General features: G+C 40.3%; 1 protein-coding gene across 4 annotated transcripts in view; it reads right to left on the bottom strand.

The window, feature by feature from the left end:
• ADK (adenosine kinase) overlaps positions 1-20,741 on the bottom strand; it is a 233,514-nt gene that overhangs the window by 40,549 nt on the left and 172,224 nt on the right. For all 4 annotated transcript variants that reach the window (XM_071748240.1, XM_071748243.1, XM_071748239.1 and 1 more), the window contains one exon: positions 3,062-3,097. In XM_071748240.1, the coding sequence (XP_071604341.1) occupies positions 3,062-3,097 (36 nt within the window). The remainder of the gene's footprint in view (positions 1-3,061; positions 3,098-20,741) is intronic.

Raw genomic sequence — 20,741 nt, 5'->3', positions numbered from 1 at the left:
GTTTCATAACAGAGTGGTCTGGAGACTTGTGTCTGATTGTGCAGACTTCAAAAGTAACTGAATAGCATCTTCCATGAGAATTAACTTGGCCATTTTTAGTTGGACTCACTTTCTGTACTAAAATTCTTCAAAAGCAAAGAATAAACCAGAGCCTACAGAGCTCAAGTGCTGCAGCCTTGCTGTTGAGGAGGTTTTAACTTTTCCTCACCGTGTCCCTGCCTTCCCCTCGTGTTGCATTTCAAAGGTACATTTTACATCTGAGTATTTACAGCTTCAAACTGCAGAGGTAACAGTGTCCTGTGTCCCTCATTTCAGTGTCTGGCAACCACCACAAAAAGTTGTCACCTCCTATTCCTCTTCAGAATATAGATATTATTTTCAAACAGCTGTAATGAAATACATTTGTTTTGCAAGGATTTGTACTTGCACACTTATCAAGACCTTCTTACACACCCCACGTGGCCAGACAGGGGTGAATTGGTAGGACTCCAGAATGTGTCCCAAATTCACAGATTATGCACTTGAGTCTGATTTAACAAAGCTGACACACAAATCTCACAAAGGCATGAGTGGCCTATTGATGCTGCTGGAAAACCTTGCAAAAGGTACCAAAACTCTCCAATTTGGTTCCCCAACCAATACAGACTTAGGACACCTCTGCCTCCAACAGGAAAAAACCCCATAAACAGCTATCCTGGAAAATTTGTTACTTGAAACATATTACAAACATCCAGTTAAAATATATGGAGGAGCATCCTAACACTTCAAGGGGAACCAAGTCCAAGAGCTTCCCTAGGACAAAAATTGTGACTATTAGAATGTATTGCTGAGCTGACTGCATCATGCAACCAGGATGAAGCCCTGTCTTCACAGAGAGCCAATTTACTATTTATTTAATAATTTTAAAATACCACAGAACACAAAATTCTCAAAAAACCCAAGTAACAACTGATTCTTCACGCTAAAAGCTTTCTGATTAATTTTTTTTTTTAAATAAAATTCCAGGCTGCAGCGTAAATTCAGTCACCAGCAGCTTTTCATCACTTCTGTGATAAATATCCCCTGGAATTTTGCTCTGGTCCTTCCAGTCCCTTACTTTTCCATGTTTTGTTGGTTCTATAGTCTCAATACAAATTGCAGAATCAGTTTCATGAGCTTTTGAAGAGTTGTTGGAGATTTTTCTTGCTTTATTTGAAAGGCTAACTGAAGCTCCTTAAGTTTTGTCCTAAGATACCTGATTAGCAGTGTGATGATTATTTTTTTTTTTTTTTTTGCCTCCACAGCACAATGTGAAAACAAGACTGTGAACACTTAACAATTTTTACATATCTGTGTCAGGAAACTTGACATGTGAGTTGTTGCCAAGCAAGGGGGTGATAAGAGATAAGATCATAATCATTGTGCACTTTGCTGATACGCTGTAATCAAATGTGGCAGATTTAGGATGTTCAGAAGGAACTGGGCTAGAATCCCTAAGCAAGCTCTAATGGAAAGGTTAATATGATGGTAGTTAGCAGACACCAGCAAAAGCAGTTTGTCACTAGAACTGAATTTGAACCAGGCACATTTAAAGTCTTTAGCTCAAGGGGGTAATAAAAATATAGAATGGGCAGACTTAATACACTACTTCCTTTCTATTTTATTGTCTAGCTACCAGAGGGTACCAATAACTTGTTATGCTTCATATTATATTTGGAGGCATCTGTGAAATTCATTCATTTGATAGAATAAATTCCAAGTGTCTTTTTATGCTAACAATTCACATTACACAAATGAAAATTGACAGATGTAAAAAGTCTTGATTTCAGCAAAGCAGCCACCCGGGTTTGGGAAACGTAAACCAAAACGGGACAGCCCAAGGTTTTAATATCTAACCCCCTGATGGCCCTGATGGACCTGCTGGTGGATGGTTCTAAAGAAATCTCAATTGTAGAACAAAAGCTGTCAGTCTTTCCCTCTTTTTCCTTCTCTGCAACCATCCCCACACAAAGTGGGATGTTCTCACAGCCAGGCGGTTTGAATCGCGCGGCTTCTCTTATTGATGTAGAATGGGTGTTGAGCAGTCAAACTCCTGTTCTACCTATTCTTCTGCACTGCAAACAAATCAATTAAGGTGGGTCTGACTCCAGGAAAAAAAAAAAAAAAAGCACGTAAAAGGATTTATCTCTCTGGTTCTGCAGCTTAGATTTCAGTCAGATCACTTACTATCTGCACAATTAGCACAAGCGTTCATTGTCACGTTAATTACAGTATTTCAAACCTGCCTGCTCGGGTTTGATGTTAGAGACCAATAGCTGATAGCTCAGCAGATGAAGTTATCTGAATTTAGCCAATGGGAGATGGTATTCGAGCCAATACCTCGGGAAGATGAAATCAAAAGCTCTGCAAGTGACTGTAAAATCAGCAGCGCTTACTTCAAGGAAGTGGGAGATGGTACAATTTGAGAGCACAGATGGAAAACACCGAGTTGAATCTGTTTTGAAACACAAATTCCACACTACCCCTTCGAAGGGAAGCTGTTTGCAGAAGCCTGGTTTACATTAATCAGTACCTAACAATTTTATACCCAACCTTTTCCACCATTCATTTGCATAATGCTAATCTGCATATGGCAGGGTTTAAGTTATTTAAGCGGTGTTATATTTCACTATTTAGTCTTGCTTCAGCACCGCTTCAGCAGCGAATCCTTCTGGAGTGTAATGCAGCTAATGAGGTAGCTTTTTAACTGAACAAACTGACAGGTCCCATATCTGCAGAGGCAGCTTGAAACCGTGCCCAACCTCTCGGCTTCCCAAGAGGCTTTTCAAAATTCAATAAATAACATCTGTAGGCGATGTTGGGTGCAGACCTAGCAGAGTGCGTCATAACACTGAGCTGGCAGAACAAAGAAACCATGACGACTGCCAAGTTGCCATGGCAACCGCTGCGAGGCTTGGAGAGTATAATAGCACATCAATCATTGTCCAAAAGAACTTCATTATCAGCCAGAGAAAAAAAAAAAAACCACCGAAAAAAAAAAACCTTTAGGATCTGTTTAGCGTGCAATTGCGGGTTAACTCACCTCAAAGCCTTGCTCTCTAGCAAAAGTGGCAGCTTCCTGCAATAATAAAAAAAAGAACAGTTAATTATAAAGTGCTAGATAATGAAGAAATAGCACATTCTGAAACTCATTCAAGCCAGTTTTCCTTTAACACTATTATCTCAATATACCCATATACACTTGTTCCATTTTGATAGCTGCACCACAAGCTCCCCCCTCCAGCCCAACACCAGCACAATGTCAACACACTTCACAAGTTCAAATAGAGAAGGTTTGTTGTTTTTTTTTTTTTTTTCCAGGCAAGGAAAGTTACTTCTGGAGATAGGACTTTGGCTAGGAAACCACTGCTTCAAATCCAGACAAACATCCTTTAGACATATTTTTAATTGAAATCCTATTTATGTGTGGCACTTCATGGGACACAGGTTACCAAGACATTTTGAAAAATCATTTGTCATCTACAGAGCATTAAGAGAAACAGGATGACAAAATGTGTTCTAACCCTTGTAGTGGAATCAGATGAGCAGCGTTTTAAAATACTCTGATGTCTTAATCACTGCTTTAGGCAATTTAACTCTGCTCTTTTCCTGAAAGAAAAGAGGAAACATCAGGGTATCAGAATGTCCTCATTTCTTATTTATATTAACTGGAGCAATTAAAATCTGTTTTGAAATAAAAGCAAGGAGACAGAAGACAATAGCTATGATTTTTCCCCCCTCTTGCTCGCTTTCTACCTCAACATTGCAAATATTGCAGCAAACCCTCCAAGTCTTTATGTTTTTACTTGCATTCTTCCAGATCATCTTTGCCAAGTGGTATTAATAGAAGGCTAAGTCTTGAGCCAAAATGGTGATTTGATCCAGCTAAACAAAAATAACCACCCTACCAAACCATTCCATGCCAGTGTCCCTCTGACAGCTTTTAGTGCTGCAGCAGCTACGTCCTCGTGGACCTACAGGATCTGCCAGTTTGGGGGCAAGATTAGAATTTGAAGTGGGTGCAATTGATTACAACAAGAGTAAGTTGAGGTTAATAAAATGTGATAAGCTGAAAAGCACAACTCCTCAGGCTGCTTCAGTGCAGAAACATAAGGCTGACCGGGTTAGCCTTAGCTGATGTTGACAGAAAAACTGAATCATGGTCCTGACAATTGGGTGCGGGCAAGGTTAGCCACTTTGACAATTTACTTACAATTGAATTCCTTCTTGTACATCACACAGTCAATGACATTTGCTAGCCTGGCTGTCAAGAAGGAGTGCAGGGTTCAAAGATATCATGCAGTGTTTTCCTAAGCCAGCATGTGATTAACAAAGCCCGTGCTCCTATGAAAAAAGGAGCCTGCAAGCTCCCACTCGGAAGGGATGCACTTGCAATGAATTGCAACACAATCAAGAAAGCCTCAAATGGAACTGGGACACAGGAAAAAAAAAACCCAACAAACCAACAAAACCACAAAGACGAGAAGTAAGGGAGTGATAAGGGGGCAGAGAATAAGCAAATGGACTAAAAATGATGTACTGTAACCAAATTACTTGTTCAACCTCAGCGTTTTGGTCGTGTGATTGAAATCGGAAGTTTCCCTGATCTGTCCTAAGGGGATTTCTTTAATGTCCCAATGCAGCAGGACATTAACATCTGTGTTAAAGTATTGTTTGGCCAGGAAACTGGACACCAGTACATTCTTACATCTGTGAAATAAAAACTATTCCAGTTAAGTAGTGTTTCCTTATGTGGGAGACTTGGAGAAAATTCATCTTCATTTTCTGTACTGGGGCACCCCTGCGTAGCACATGTGGTTTGAAAGACCTGGCCAAGAAAGGATAAATGATTGCACATTTGTTAAAAAGTATCTCATCTTTGCATTTTCCTGTTACAGACTCATCTTTTAGCCTGGTCTGCTGCCCGGCTACATGAATAATGGTAGCTAGCATATAATCATAGATTTTCCTGCAGTTGACCTCTAATCTAAGGGTGTCTGAACACACCACAGAACAACAGCAATCTTAATTTCCTTCTCTCCTATCAGCTGAACCTCAGAATAACTCCTGAGCAGCTTCCTTCAGTCAGGAGGGTGCCTCCAGCCCTCTGAGAATCAGCTTCGCTCAGAATGACATTCCTTGAAGAATTAAGGCTCTTCCAGTAAAAAAAAAAAAAAAAAAAAAAAGAAAAAAAGAGAAAGATAATAAAACTCCAAACACACATTTGGAGACTACAGTTTGGTGTTTGCAAAATGGTGAGAAATGTGAGGCAGGCCCTGAATGCCAGGGCCAGTTCAAAGTAAATTAACCAGATAAAAGCCATGAGAACCTTTTAGTATCTATTCACAATAACAGTGAGAACAGGAAACAAGCAGACCCCATCTGTGCAGCCCTAGGGCACCTCACACTGAGCCTCCCGTCTCTAATAAAGCAGTCAGGTTAAAATCTAAGTGGCTGTAACATGCGGAGGCTGCTCGGGTTACAGCGGCCAGGCAGGGCGTTCCCCGGTGCAGGTGATAATCAGTATGATAATCACTGTATTTACAGGCTTCCCGTTTCAGATCTGACACTGGAAATCACGAAGAAGGAGGGATTAAGGAAATAAACAGCCTACACAGAAGCTTTACTGCTCCCCGGAGAATGCAGCATTTTCATTCATGTGTGACAGGCGACAACAGCACAGCAAAGCAGCCACACAACTGAATTTTCTGAGGAGGCTTCGTTTCACATCGGGAGTTCTCTCGGGTTTGATCAACTTCAGACTCATTACCCCGACTCAGCGTTTTCAGAGCTACTTCTGGTTTTGTCTGTGACAGAACAGCTGATTTCAGAACACCCTCTCCCCCACCTTTTTACTCTTCCATGGTAAACATACTAAAAACTGGCAAAAAGGGGTGTGTGTGCCTTATCCCAAACAAATGTTTTACAAACTGCAACAGTGAATTTATTGCTGTACCACCCAAAGTACCGATGAGCTGTGTTATTCCTTATGAAACATTATCTGGCTCAGGCAGTTTGGGAAAAATAACAAAAAAGAGAATAAAATGGTAAGTACAGCCACGCTGAAACCCCCCTGCCTACAGCTTTACTTAATGGGAGTAACACCATGTCACCAAAGTTAACACACACCCTCCGTGTGCACAATGCTGAGCAGTTTACACAGGAAAAGGAGATAAATTAAAGAGATAACAATAAAAAAGACAACTTCCCCCAGCACTGCCCTTGTTGTTATGTTACAACTCTCTCGTTGCCTGAAAATTATTTCCACGCTTGCATGAAGTTTGGACACCGTGTGTGTGAGTGCATGTGTGTGTGTGTGTGTGTGTCCAGGACACTACGTGTGTGTGTGTGCAGGACACTGTGTGTGTGAGTGTGTGTGTGTGTGTGAGTGTGTCCAGGACACTACGTGTGTGTGTGTGTGTGTGTGTGTGTCCAGGACACTACGTGTGTGTGTGTGTGTGTGTGTGTGTCCAGGACACTGTGTGTGTGAGTGTGTGTGTGTGTGTGTGTGAGTGTGTCCAGGACACTACGTGTGTGTGTGTGTGTGTGTGTGTGTCCAGGACACTGTGTGTGTGAGTGTGTGTGTGTGTGTGTGTGAGTGTGTCCAGGACACTACGTGTGTGTGTGTGTGTGTGTGTGTGTGTGTGTGTCCAGGACACTACGTGTGTGTGTGTGTCTGTTTGTCCAGGACACAATGTGTGTGTGTGTGTGTCTTGGGCACTATATGTGTGTGTGTCCTGGACAATGTGTTTGTGTGTGTGTGTGTGTGTGTGTGTGTGTGTGTGTGTGTGAGAGTGTGTGTGTGTCTAGGACACCACCTGTGTGTGTGTGTGTGTCTTGGACACTATGTGTGTGTGAGTGTGTGTGTCTTGGACACTATGTGTGTGTGTGTGTCTAGGACACTGTGTGTGTGTGTGTCTTGGACACTATGTGTGTGTGAGTGTGTGTGTCTTGGACACTGTGTGTGTGTGTGTGTGTGTGAGTGTGTGTGTGTCTAGGACACCACCTGTGTGTGTGTGTGTGTGTGCACATCTTGGACACTGTGTGTGTGTCCAGGACACAATGTGTGTGTGTGTGTGTGTTCTGGACACTGTGTGTGTGTGTCTTGGACACCGTGTGTGTGTGTGTCTAGGACACTCTGTGTGTGTGTGTGAGTGTGTGCGTGTGTCCAGGACACTGTCTGTGTGTCCGTGTGTCCAGGACACTATGTGTGTGTGTTTCAGACACTCTGTGTGTGTGTGTGTGTGTGTGTGTGTGTTTCTGACACTGTGTGTGTGTCTTTCCTGTACGTTACTGCTGCCCCACACTCAGTGAATGGAGCTGTGTAGAACCTACACTAATTGCTACAGGAGCTGTTACCATTCTGAGCCCTTTTATCACCATCCACACAAACTGTTTGTGTAAGGGGAAAAGCACCTGCCCTGGTGATGTAGAACTCAGTAGCAGACACCATCTCAGGGGGGTCTGTTGTTGACACATCCAAATTCTTTTATCCTGGTGCCACGGATTTGTGACCACCAAATTACAACCAAAACGTTACTAACGTGCATGTTGGGTGAACTTTAATCCCTGCAGGCCCCCACAAAACTCCAGCAGTTGCAGTGAGCAGCATGTGGAACCAGGCATTGTTGCACCAACAGCATTGCCTGCAACGTGCTCGTTAACCTGCATACAGAGAGGAGGGGTCCTATACACTAAATTTACATTTCATTGCCAAAATCCACATTTTTTTAATCTCATAAAGAAACACTGGTGCAGCAGGGCAGCAATGACACCCCAGCACACTGAATGCTTGTCCTGTAATTACACAAGAAAGGGGACACTGAAGCTCATCCTTCCCCTGCCTTCCTTCTTGGCAGAGGGAACAGCTCACAGAATACCCCCAGCTCACTATTTACAGTATTACCCTGTGCAGCTCTCTCTACTTTTCAATTTTCCTTGGGGGGAAAAAAAAGTAAATCAACTTTTTTTAACTGACAGATTAGTGACAGATTGTGAGGGAGTTCCTATTGCAGTAACTGAAAACTTCCTCACTTTCCCTGAATAAATCCTAAACAAGGCCTGTTCACATTTTCAGGAATATCCTCCTCTTCCTCTGCATTACAAATCAGTGAGTTTGGGGGTTCAGCCCAGTCCATACTCTGAAACCACAGCCTCCCTAGGCAGCCAGGCAGAAGATTATCTGATGAACATTGGAAAATATGATTTCAACAAAAGGCCACTGTCATTCTCTTATTTAAAATGAAAAGATGGGAAGTCTGTGGGACAAAGTCTATAGGACATAGCTCCAGCTGGATCACTAAACTTTGGTGCCAGCAGGATACTCATAGTGGGGAGTGGTAAGGTAACCTATGTTCCTCTTTAATTCAGCACTAAACAGTTAGAAACAGTTACTCAAACACTGCAGATTGTCCTATCCAACATTTTATAGCATTATAGTCTGATTTAGACAGGAATTATTTTAAGGGCAACTATTACTACATTGCACTCTGTAAAAGCAATACAAGCTCATATACTTTTATTAAAAAGTAGCCATTTATAAAGGCATTCAGGGCTCAGGACACAAAGGTGATTTTTTCCTCTTTTCCTTTTTGTTTTTTTTTTTTTAATTGTATTTTCTCCAGAGACAGCTAACATGGGTCATAGCACAGTCTGAGAAACAGGAGTTGAGCCCCCCAATGTCTTTTCTGAAACAAAGGTCTGTCTGGTGAAATTCTGATCAATCTTTGGTTTGGTGAGCATTGTACACCTGTTCAGGCTTCAGAGGAGATGAAGGGAACCAGTCACAGAATGGCACAGCTTGAGAACCAACCCTGAGAATCAGCAGCATCTGAGCAAAGCATCTACACCCCCCTTGCTGCTTCTTACTGAAGAAAGCTCAGCTGGCATCAATTGGATGGGCAGATTATCATAAAGGAACACTGAGGTGGTTTTATTCCCTCTTTACTTTTCCCATGAGCAGTGCCAGACCCCAAAATCACTTTTCTTCCTAAAGGATACCAGGAGTTCATATCATATCCTAAAATATTATTTCAGCTTGCTCCAGTTGTCCTAAAGATCTAGGCTGTCTTCACCTAGTAGGTGAAAATATCAAAAAATAATAATCAGTTCAAGTGAATAATCAGAACAAGTATAAATACCATATGGGGTTAAAGTTGTCATGTTCAGAGGGGGTTCTGGCAGAGTACCAGAGGGTTTTTGTCTGAAAAAGCCAAGTGTGAAAAGAACTGAGAAAGAAACATATTTCCTGTCCTGCCTGGGTTCACCCTGGAGCGCCTGTATTACATACAGCTCATTAACATGCAAGTTATTTATTCTCAGGTTATTACCAGAACTTGAGTTTCTGTTAGAATCTTCTAGAGAACAAATCACCCAGAGTCAGAGCTGAATGCCACGACAGGGTCTGCAACAGCTGCAGCGCTCAGATGCCTCGGAGCCATTTTGCAGTTTTATGATGGATTAAGCACCATCACTTACATCCCCACCTTACATCCCTTCCTCAGGAACTCACCTGCCTGGGACTCTGGATGTGGTTTTCTCCTCACAGAATTAAAAGCACCACGTGAGTGAGCTCTGCTCCCTTACACCACCTCTCTCTACACGTGCATCTGTCTCTCTTGTAAGGATAGATGCATCGTGATCAGAGGAGTGGGAGAACAAGACCCCTTCCTTACGCATCACTGAATCACAGCAGTAAAAAATGAAAACAAATACCTTTAAACTAATTTAATAGCTAGAAAATAGGAGTTTCAGATGTAGTTAAAAACAGGTGATGCGTGAGGGTTTTTTGAAGCACAATACTGACCATGGGGTGCTCTCTGTGTTAGCTCTCTGGCTGAAGGCTGACAAACAGAAGTAAAACATTTGCACCATTTCCAACACGGCCTTCTGTGATTACAGCCACTCAGAGTAGGCTGGAAGCACTGACAGGATACCCTCATCCTGCACTTTCAGAGGAAGAGAACAATCAGATCCTGTGCTACAGGTCCTGGGATCCAGCAGAACCTGTCTCAAGTTCAGCTAAAAGGCTAACAAATTTTTAGGAGGGAAATGGAGTTGTTTCATAGCCTTGGTTTGGTGTGATGCCATTCGGAATTATAGCCAAGGCTTTGGGGACAGCAGAGCAGAACCCCCTTCAGGTGCTAGGCCTGCACTGCTTGGTAATTCCAGCAAGAAAATAAAATGGCTCCTTGCAGTAACACTATTAACTGAGCTTAATATGACACATTTTACCTTCCCAATTAAGTTTAAACCCAGTTGACTTAAAGATTCTTATTGGAGTCTGTTGTGCTATTTAGCACTAATTCAGTGATGCACTTATCTGGGTTCAAGATACAGATATTCAAGGTGTAACCATCCTTATATTTCCAGGTTTTGCTACAGCAGCTGTTTATGGAAGAAAAAAAAATCCAGTTCTCAGTCTGTCCCATGGCTCTCTCCCACATCATGGTCACTGCATGGAAAAACAAAATTTTAATCTGACCACAGTTAGGTCACTGTGGTCCTGACTGAAGAACACGAGCAGTAATTCCAGATGTGACTAAGGCACTATTTGTCATCTTGGACAAGTTGCTAATTTCTTGTACCTTAAAAAAAACAAACAAAAAAAAACCAAACAAAAAGCCCAACATCTAGGAAAGTTGGAATTTACTTGCTTCTCACAAGCAAGAGTTGGAGGATGAGTGGAAATCATCACATGAAGAAAACATGGAAGCCCACTCATTTCTTGACCACTGAACTTCTCCTAACTATTTCACATGGGGTATAACACCCTTGGGCAGCTGGAATTCAAATTATTTATCACCAATTGCTTCATGCATTCACATCACTCTCATTTCATTATAATTTCTTTTCCCTTTAAAAACAGGCTTAGGTAAAAAGATCATGACTGTCCTACTGGTTGTTTTTTTACTGTGCTTTCAAACATGAAAGTGAAATTTTTTCCAGAAATGGGTTTGTGAGCTGCTATGACAGAAAGCAAACTACAAGCTCTTCCAGCACTCCTTTCTACTTCTAGAACACCACACTCTCAGAAAAAAAGAAAAAGTAAAATGATAAAGAATAAGACACAAAATAGAATATAAAATGATCCATGAATATGTATGCATTCCTATAGAAAAAGTTTAAAATTAAATTATTTAATGAAGGAAAATTACACTCCTGCATCAAAGATCAGTAATCTCTCAGTTAATACAGAACAGCACAATTATGACAACAATTTGTTTGTTAAAAGTGCATTGTTTAGCAGTGCATTATTCCATGGATTGCTGTATGCAAACCCCTCCCTTTCAATGTGCTCATTTGCTCTAAGATGCACTGGATATGTAGCAGCAATCCTGATCAAAAGTTTGTGCTTTTGTCTGCCAGGCATTTGCCTTCCTAGCAAATCCACTTTATGGACATATGGGCATATTTACACACACACAACCTTCCCAAATTCATACCTAGTGCTTGCCAAAACAAAGGTGATCTCCCTTTCTGAAACCTTCTGCATTTCAGTCTTCTCCTCCATGCACTCCTTCTCCAACCTGTTCCTGGTTCAGTGGTATTCACAAGGATTTGTACTCACTTGACCTCTAAGTAGGGAAAAAAATTAATAATCCTGCCCACAAGAGGATCACAGCCACAAAAATCCCACAACTTATTGGCACTCTGAAGCTTCCTGAGTGTTTGAAGGTTCTGGAGACCTGCAGCTCCAGTTTGAGTGAACCTTGGTCCATCACCATACCTGCTAAATAATTCCTAAATCTCTGCTGAGAAAGGACACTCTCCTAGTGCTACCAGTTGTATATTCTAAAAATATATTCCATGCAATGTATCAAATGTACCAAAGTTTTCAAGCAATAACACTTTCTAAATTTTGTATTTGCATCTGCACATTTGCCACAAACTCCCAAAGAACATTTTTAAATCCTCAGCTATACTTCAGAGCACAGTTAGCACTTTAACCTCTACTTCTGTGCCTTTGGAATGCTACATTTATTTTAGGATTTGCCTCATAACTATTTTTTAATTACTGAGATAACAGATTGACATTATACTTTAATATACATTTATGTATTTGTTAACCATTACTATGTTCCTTGTATATGTCAGCATATTGCAAATCAACCTAAAACTGCACCTGATACATTTCTTATTTTATTACATGACAAATGTAAGACTGCAAATTATTATGAAGCTGAAATTAGTAGTCGTAGTAATAGTAATTCAGGTTTTGACAGGTTATTTATAGCTAAGTACTTGCTTGAGTCCTTCACTCCAGATTTCTCACACCTACTGAGGGCTCAGATGTGTAAATAATTTTTTTCCCTGCCTGTAGCATTATATTCATGTTTAAATATAACAGAATTTATTTTAATCAATGTAGTTCCCCTCACACTTTCCAACATAAAGAATTCCTGTGATTCCTTTCTGTGTCTCTTCCATTTTATGTAAAATTTGAAAAATGCTGTAGGGTCACAGCAATGCTGTTCTTAAGTTCAGATTCCATCCTGATTTGGGTTCTTGAAAATTTACTTCTTTCCCTTATATTAGCAATTAATTTTTTTTTGGCCAAATATCATAAAATAAATGAATGTGAAGATTCTAAACCAGTAGTGCTGTGCTTTCAGAGCAGAAGCAGTGGCAATATCAGCACACCAGATGCTGCACTAGAAGCTACTTTAAAAGACAGCTACCTAGAGATTTAGGGAAATGAAGGGGAAAAATGATCTGGAACTTCCAAAAGTGGCTCAAATTTGTACAATCTCTAGTTTGGGGGTTGTTTTTCATAACAGAACTGGGAGGAACACAGTGCTCACGTCATATGGTAAAATCTGATGTTACAAACAGCAACCTAGAGCAGCAACTCAGCACTAGCAGACTTCTTCCATACACTCTCCTCTTTCTGTTGAGTTGATCAACTCTGGTGAATTCTGCTTCAAAAATTCACACTTGACACCTACCAGGCCATGTTTTAAGAATGGCCTTGCTCTAACAGGCATTTTGATCCCTGATTTACACCACGAGCCCAAACAGTTTATTTGGAGTCTGGCTGGCTGAGGTGGTGAGCAGGGGAATGCTTTGCAGAGGAGACTGTGCTAAAAGTGTCACTTTTAAACACCAGTAATGAAGAAGTTATTTACAAACATGGCACTTGTCCAAAGCACATATGGAACATTAAATATCACCATCAAACTTCATGCCCCAGATCTGACCAAGGTCTTGAGCTATAATTTGTATTTTCTCCATTTTGCTGGAAGATGAGCTGCATTTGATGAAGCTGCTTCTTCTTAAGGACTCTCTTCTCCTAACATTTACACATCACACATCTGGACTTGAAAAGGGATTTTCAGTAAAAGAGCCAACTAATGCAGATCTTGTTTACATTATGTGCAATTACTCTTGTGTCATGAATCTCCCTGGGATATCAGAATGTGCTGAAGACATCCAAAGAATATGTACTCCAAATAAAAGTGCAAAAGCCTGGGTGTTTCTGTCCCTGCTGATGAGCTCAGTGCGCAAGATCATAAATAAATGGCATTTCTATTTTCTAAATAATACTGCACTGAATTTTTATTAATGATTTGTATGCAATTAGAGATGCCCCCAGTGCCAGCTCTCTGGATTGTTTTTCTCTCACAACTCTCTGGCTGCAGCCAAGGGAACTAAGTGATGGCAGTTGCAACACACAGCTCAGTTGCATAAACACATCTTGCCTGCCAGATTCCCCTGGGGTGTTCCCATCCCATGAAATAAGTTTCTTAGCATTTACTAATGTACTGTACCAGCAAGTTTCTTTTCATGGGACAAAAAATGAGGACCTCTGCAGCAGAGCATCCTCGCCACGGAACCCACCCCAGCCTGGGTGGCTGCACAAGCCAGAGGACAAGAGAAGAAACACAAGAATCAAGCAGCTCCAGAGCAAGAACTGTCTGGCTGTAGAGGGGAAAAGACACCCTTCATCCAGAAACTGAGGCAGATCTATTCCAAAGTCTGCTGCAGCACCAGCAAATGTCCATTACCCCTTCAGCCACACAGAAGGTGCATGTGCTTCTATACTGAGTGTATTTGCCAGCAATGCTACAAAACACTCTGACCATTCTGTAGGTGTGATTGGACTTTTGCTTTCTAACATCACAACTTGAACCATCACACTCTCAGCTGTGAAGGACAACGTGGTAAAAGTGGAGAGCCAGAATGACCTGATCTGGCCCCCAGGCAGAGATGGGGCTTTCTGCACCAGGTTTCTCACCATCCCTGCCCAGCAGCAAGAAGCTGGGTGGTCAGATTCCCTGGGCTTGCTGGAGCTTCCCCATTCCATGGCTAAGTGATGCTGAAGTTATCTGGTACACCATAAGGGGATTAATACCCTAGTGCAAAGGTCAGACACAGTGTAAGTCTTTATACCAGGCACTAGAGCATCACAGAGAACTCAGAACTCCCTGAGCTGGTAGCTCCCAGAGTCACACAGCTGGGGTACCAATATTTCATAAAAGACTAAAGGTTAAGTATATCCTAGTGGAGCTGGTGAAGCTTTTCTTTCTGCTTAGTGGCAAAAGATTTAGAACACTGAGGGCCTGTGATCTACTTGCACCAATTGTTTTTCACCACAAAATGTTCTCTAACTCAATGTGTCACTGGAGAAGTGTGTGACACTCCCAACTTCTGCTTTCAGCACTTGTGCTGACAGTTCAGGTGGCATATGGTGATTTTGTATCTCAGAAGTAGCAAAGGAATGGGGTGAAATGGTCATTGCTATGGTAACTGTACTTTTGTAGTGAGCATGGAAGTAAACAGGTACATAAACCAGGTATGAGTTGTCACTGTGCAACTTACTGCTGTCCTGCAGCTGCAATAATTTGCTTCCTTTAAAACCATTCCATGTAGCCACAAACATTTGGGAAATCCCAGTGTCCTGGTATCTCCACAAGATGACAAGGTTCCTCCCCATGTGCCAGCACAGGAGCAGATTGATTTATCAAGGAAGGAACTTGTTGGAGAAGAAATATATTGGCCTGGAGGAAGCAAAGCATGAATCAGCTTCTGGCCTGGGTGAGTAAAGGTGCCAGCAGTGAAACTTGGGAGGAATGCCATGGCATGGAGGGGCAGAGGGGGTGTCCTCTACATCAAGAAACTGATAAATTGTGAAGAGCTGTCACTGAATAATAGCCATGAGCAGGCTGAAAGCTTATGGGTAAGAATTAGAGATCAAGGCAACAAAGGGAACCTCCATGTAAATGTCTCCTAGAGGCCACTGGATGAAGGGGAGCCCACTGGTGAAGCTTTCCTGCTGCAGCTACAGGAAACCTTGCACTTGCAGGGATTTGACCTGTTTGCTACAAGAAAGATTGTATCAGAACCTTGTACTGAGAGAATACAAGAACTTTTATTTATAAATCCAATGGCAACAAAGTCCTGTACCACAGATACCAACATGGACTGATCTCAGAGGATTTAACAAACATGTCAGAATTACCATTTGAAATCTGACATTCAGGCTATATTTAAAGATGGAAACTTAAGCACAGTATAGATGATTGTTTTATCTAACTATATCTAGAGGCACTCCAGCAGCACAGGTACCTCTAATATGGGATGACTAAAATGCTTGTTATCTGTCAGTCTTTGCTTAATGATTTTATAGACTGTAATGATTTAGAAGAAGCTCAGGGACTGTGATTTGGTTTCCTACTTTCAGCCTGCCTGTCTCAAATTACATCCCTGTTTAAAAACCATGTTACCATACCTCCTTGGGCCTTTTCTTTCAAATATTCCAAATCTGCTGCCTTAGCCCCACTGTGCAGAGGTAACCTGAGACAGCAGCTTTGAGTCTGAAAAGGGGGAGAAGAGGGACTAAGATCTCCCTCTTCCTCTGGCAGTAAATTCCTAGATCAGCTCCAGCTGTAATGTGCAACTTCACATTAATATTACTCTGGCAAATCTCCACCTGAGAAGCCTGATTCATCAGTAATGCTCTCATTTCATTATGCTGCTCTGCTGATAGGAAAGGTACACAAGTGCAGGTCAGCAGCCTGGTGCACTGTGGCTGTTCCTGTGCTCTGGTATATTTGTACATCTGCTTTTAAGAGTCAACATCAATACAAAATGATTTAAGGCTGATAATACTTGAAAAAGGCAGAACTTTTGCATGGTTGTGTAACCTAGAGTTTCTTGTTTGCAGTCCATGTATGAGGCTTTAAAAAAGCCATAACAACATCAATAATCCAGGACTAAAATTTACATCAGGTCAATATAAAGTTAAAATCAGAGTGTGAACCAATAATTTCAGTATCAAGAACTTCAAGTATGCTGTAAGAACTCTGAAATCCTTAAGCATGAATACAAACCCACAGTTAAGTTTATATGGAAAAAATCCAACCCCGTTAAGATAAAAGATAGACAAAATGATACCATGAACATTGAAATGATACCATCCACAAAACATGTCCAGAGTCCTGAAAACACAATTCCCAGCTAATCCAGTACCACAAAGATGAAAATATCCAAGTCTTAACACAGGTTATTAGATAGTTTTACTATAGGGTACCCTGTTCTTACATTTCTCATTAGCAGGACTGAGAAGTCAACTCTCTCACAGCTCTTTCATGGCTCTTCTCTCCTGACAAGAGGACCAAGGTGACAAAGAGCAACCTGCTTCTCACAAATCCTGCAACACAGAAACCTTGCTGCCATGTTAAAGACTGGTGTGGCAATGCAGGGAAGCCCAACCTCCTATCCCTCTGCTCTTCTGCAGAAGCCTCAGCCAGAACACAGTCAATAATGAGTGTGCATTCTTAGCACACAGCCTTTTTACTCCATTCTGCTAGGACTCAACAGTTGTTTTAAAACATCAGGACTGCTATTAAAAGTTGCTGGAAGTATTCATGCAGAAAGCTGAAAAGATTGACAGGGATTTTTTTTACTTCTATAGCAAGGACTAATTTGTATTTTACGCTGTTTCAGCAGTCTTTGACTGTTTGCTTCAAAATCACTGCCTCAGTGGCACCATATGGAGCATGTTGAACTTAAGATACCAAGAATGTGTCCAAGATATATCTCACTCCAGTGTGTTAAAACATTCCACCCTGCAGCTGTCATTATAGGAATATAATTCATACCCTACAGTTTAAAGAAAAACAGTGTAGCTTACTATGCTTACAAAAATACAAGATTTCTTTTTTTTTTTTTTTTTTTTTTGTTCCAAGTAACAGTCAGTAAATGGAAAACAGTTAATCTGACATACTACTTTCTTAAGCATTTAAAATTTTAACTGATCGTGAACTGCTTTAAATCACTGAGATATTTAAGACAGAAAAAAACCCCACCATGAAAAACAATTACACAAAAAAAAGCATAGTTAATGGACTTAGATATCTAGACTTGGTATAAACCTTCATTACTGTTTTCTTTTCCATTGACTGTGAATGTTTTAAAAATTGCTATATGAGATTACAGGGCAAAAACTTGAGCTGCAGTTTTTGTAAAGGCACTGAGCAAGTGTTTGATCCCTGTTCTGACATTTCACCTATCTCTGGTCATTACTCCTCAAGTCTTTTGTTTGTTATCTCTGTTTAAAATGGAAATGTCTCAGGACAGGACAAGCCTCTTGCTCCATTTTGTGCAGTGTGTGGTACTCCAAGCACCTTCTACAAAGTGAACTGCTGGAATAACAAGGGTAGGAGATAGGGAAGAAAAAAGAAACTGATGGTTTTTTAGGGGAGCTGTCTTGGGATGGGCACATTACTAAAGGGACAATTTGAAACCTTAATGCAAATTCCCTTAGGAAAGGATCCCCCAAACCATTTCAACATGCCAACCCATCTTATGTTTTATATATGACATGTTCCAGAGGAAAACTATTTCAGAGAGTTTAAAGTTTTTATTGATACAATTTTTCATATGCCTTTGTCTGTAAACTTAAGAAGTTGCAAGAGGCTGGGGGAAAATATTTTAAAAATATTTTAAAATTTCTTAAAAAAATGTTTTTTAAAAATATTTTTTAAACCTTCTAAGGTTATCTCCTTACTGATAAATGGTCAACTTCTATGTAAGGTTTAACATCCTGGAGGCCTTCAAGGGCAGGGTTAGGATTAGGGAAGCTGGGGATCTCTTCCCTACAATATTGTCTTCCAGCCATCCAAGGACCAAAGACATTGATGCCTTGTGTCTCCAGCCAGTAAAATATGAAGGAGGCATTTTGTATTTGCAGGGAGATTACTGGGAGCAGGAACATGGGAAGGGTTTTCAAGGAGTGCTTTATTACAGAAAGATGGCTACTTGGGGTAGTTCAGAGCATAGAAGCTGCCTCTGTTGAGAGAGAACAGTGACTATGCTCAGTAAAAAATACTGCACAACTTCTTACACTTTCCACATAGCTGAGACAGGCAATGTAAGATCCATAGAAGTATTTGTAAAATGTGGAATTGAAAACAGGAAAATATTGCACAGTTACACCAAATTTGCACTCCAGGTTGTTGCTGAGCATGATGTGTTTGATTCCAGAAAAATGGAATGCAAGGGGAAAAAAAAAAAAAAAAAAAGTAGTTAAGGAATTAAGGAAATGTTATGAAATGTTAAGCATCATAATTTGTTATGATCTTAATTTAGATTAGTAACCTGGTTGGACAGATTAGTATAGACAAAATTAGCTACATTTCAAACAGTGTGCAAGATGAGTTGGATATATTTCAAATCTACTCATGGGAATTTTACCTACATGAAGTATAATTATTCTTATTCATTATCCTGAACATGGATTTATTGCTAGAGGTCTTATTACCAGATGAACAAAACAGTAGCACTGAAAATGGTTGTTCAATTCTAATTAAAAAAAAAAATCATTAGAAAACTTTCCACATGTTGGTATAAATTGTAAAGTGAAGTAATTCTATTTACTGGGCTCATCTGCTTTTGAAAGATGTAACTTTGGTCAAGGATCACAAGACAGACTACAAGGGATCACATCCATCTAGTCCAGAGCTCCATCTTTGGGAAACTATTGCAAAGAAAACTGAAGGAAATTGGAAGTGTACAGAACACTGGGGTTTTACTTTACCTCTCCCTAAGGACTTGTCTGTTACCCTGAAAAATAGGTGTTAAGGGATATTAACTGTAGATAGATATATTGTCTAATAATCCAGTTCTCCCCACCTACCTGTGACTCAAAAATCATTACTGTGTCACTGAATGTATAGATTTTGAAACATTTGTGTGAAAACTTTGATTTGTGTTTCATTACATGAGATAATATTCTAAAAATCATTACCTTGAGTAGCAGCCACCTGAAAGAATATCTGCATAATTTACTCCTCATTTAAGCACCTTCCTGGGGTTATAAGATTCGTCCTATCACAAATTTTTCTCTCACTGTAGATCTGTCTAAAAACCCCCCAAAATAACAAACTTCTGTTAAATTCTGTTGCAGTATTCTGTACACTGCACTTTTAAACTCCAAACAGCAAGAAGGAGAAGCTCTTATTTAAGAACAGTACAGATTAAGATGGATTAAAGAAACACAACTGATATTTAACTTCCTAGAAAACCAACTCCAACAGAAGAGGTGCAATATGAATAGGTATGTTTTGAATCAAGTCTGTTAAAATACTAAAATACTCTGTAACTTTTACCATAAATGACAAGAGAACTTTGAGGTGACTTAGGTTGTCACTTCTATGCTAGTTTAAAAATTAACCAAGGGACACAGTTGAAGAAGATATTAATATACTAAACATTTTAAACTCAATTTTAGCTTGCTCTTCCTGAAATATATATACAGGCACCACTCATATTGGGACACAAAGTTTTTGTTTGAAATAGGGAATAAACTCACCTGCAAGTAGAGTTAATAACTTAGGGTTTCCATGATAAATATTATTCCCTGCTAATGATAAATATTGGTTCCACCTCCTTACCAGTGTTAGTCTTTGGAACACTCATCTGTGTGCTCATCCACCTCCCAGATAATTCATGTTCAGAGAAGGGCTACAACTGGCCAGCACAAGGCTACACACTTCTCTAGAATAAACAAACTCTGTTCTAGATGATGAGTGTTCTTTTTTGAGCAGTGAGATCCAGTAGTTTGACTCATTATTGGAATTCTCATACACCAAGATGCAGCTTCATCCAAATCTGGCATTTACTTTGCTGCTCAAATCAAATGCACAGTGTTTGGCAACTCTATGTGCAGAATTTAAATTGACTGATCCATTTATCCCAAACTGGTACGTGTCCAAAAGCACTCACAGATGTATCTACTAGTCTAGGAGAAATTCCAGTGAGAGGAAGAAGATAAGTTAATCCTAGCTGCTCCAAAATAACATATATATTAATTACTGTGTGACTTAAAACCATCTGACTGCCCATCCACATAGCTCACACGTTTCAAAAGAAGTTTAGAAACAACTTCAGGTGAACTGATGGTGAAAGATAACAGTAATTCCATAAAATTTCAGATATTTTTCCATTTGCAGGAAGGTGGTTCTTTCAGAGCAATCAGAATTGCCCAACAACCATTCATTTGAACCATACCATTTCATTTGACAAAAAAAAAAAAAGAATGTCACAAAACCTGGAAAGGTCAGTGGTCTGGCTAGCTGAGAGACAAATGCCCTGGTCTCCAGAGCAGAAAGACAATTTGTTAAAAGATCTTTAACATCAATCTTTAACATCAGAAAAATTTTAAATAAAATTCCTAACCTCCAGAAATTTGGGGGACTTCCTCAAGTAGCCTATTCAACTCC

Source organism: Heliangelus exortis, chromosome 7 (genome assembly GCF_036169615.1).
Source record: "Heliangelus exortis chromosome 7, bHelExo1.hap1, whole genome shotgun sequence".
Taxonomy (NCBI): domain Eukaryota; kingdom Metazoa; phylum Chordata; class Aves; order Apodiformes; family Trochilidae; genus Heliangelus; species Heliangelus exortis.
Note: the sequence above shows the minus strand (reverse complement) of the source record. Positions and strands in the feature narration are given on the sequence as shown.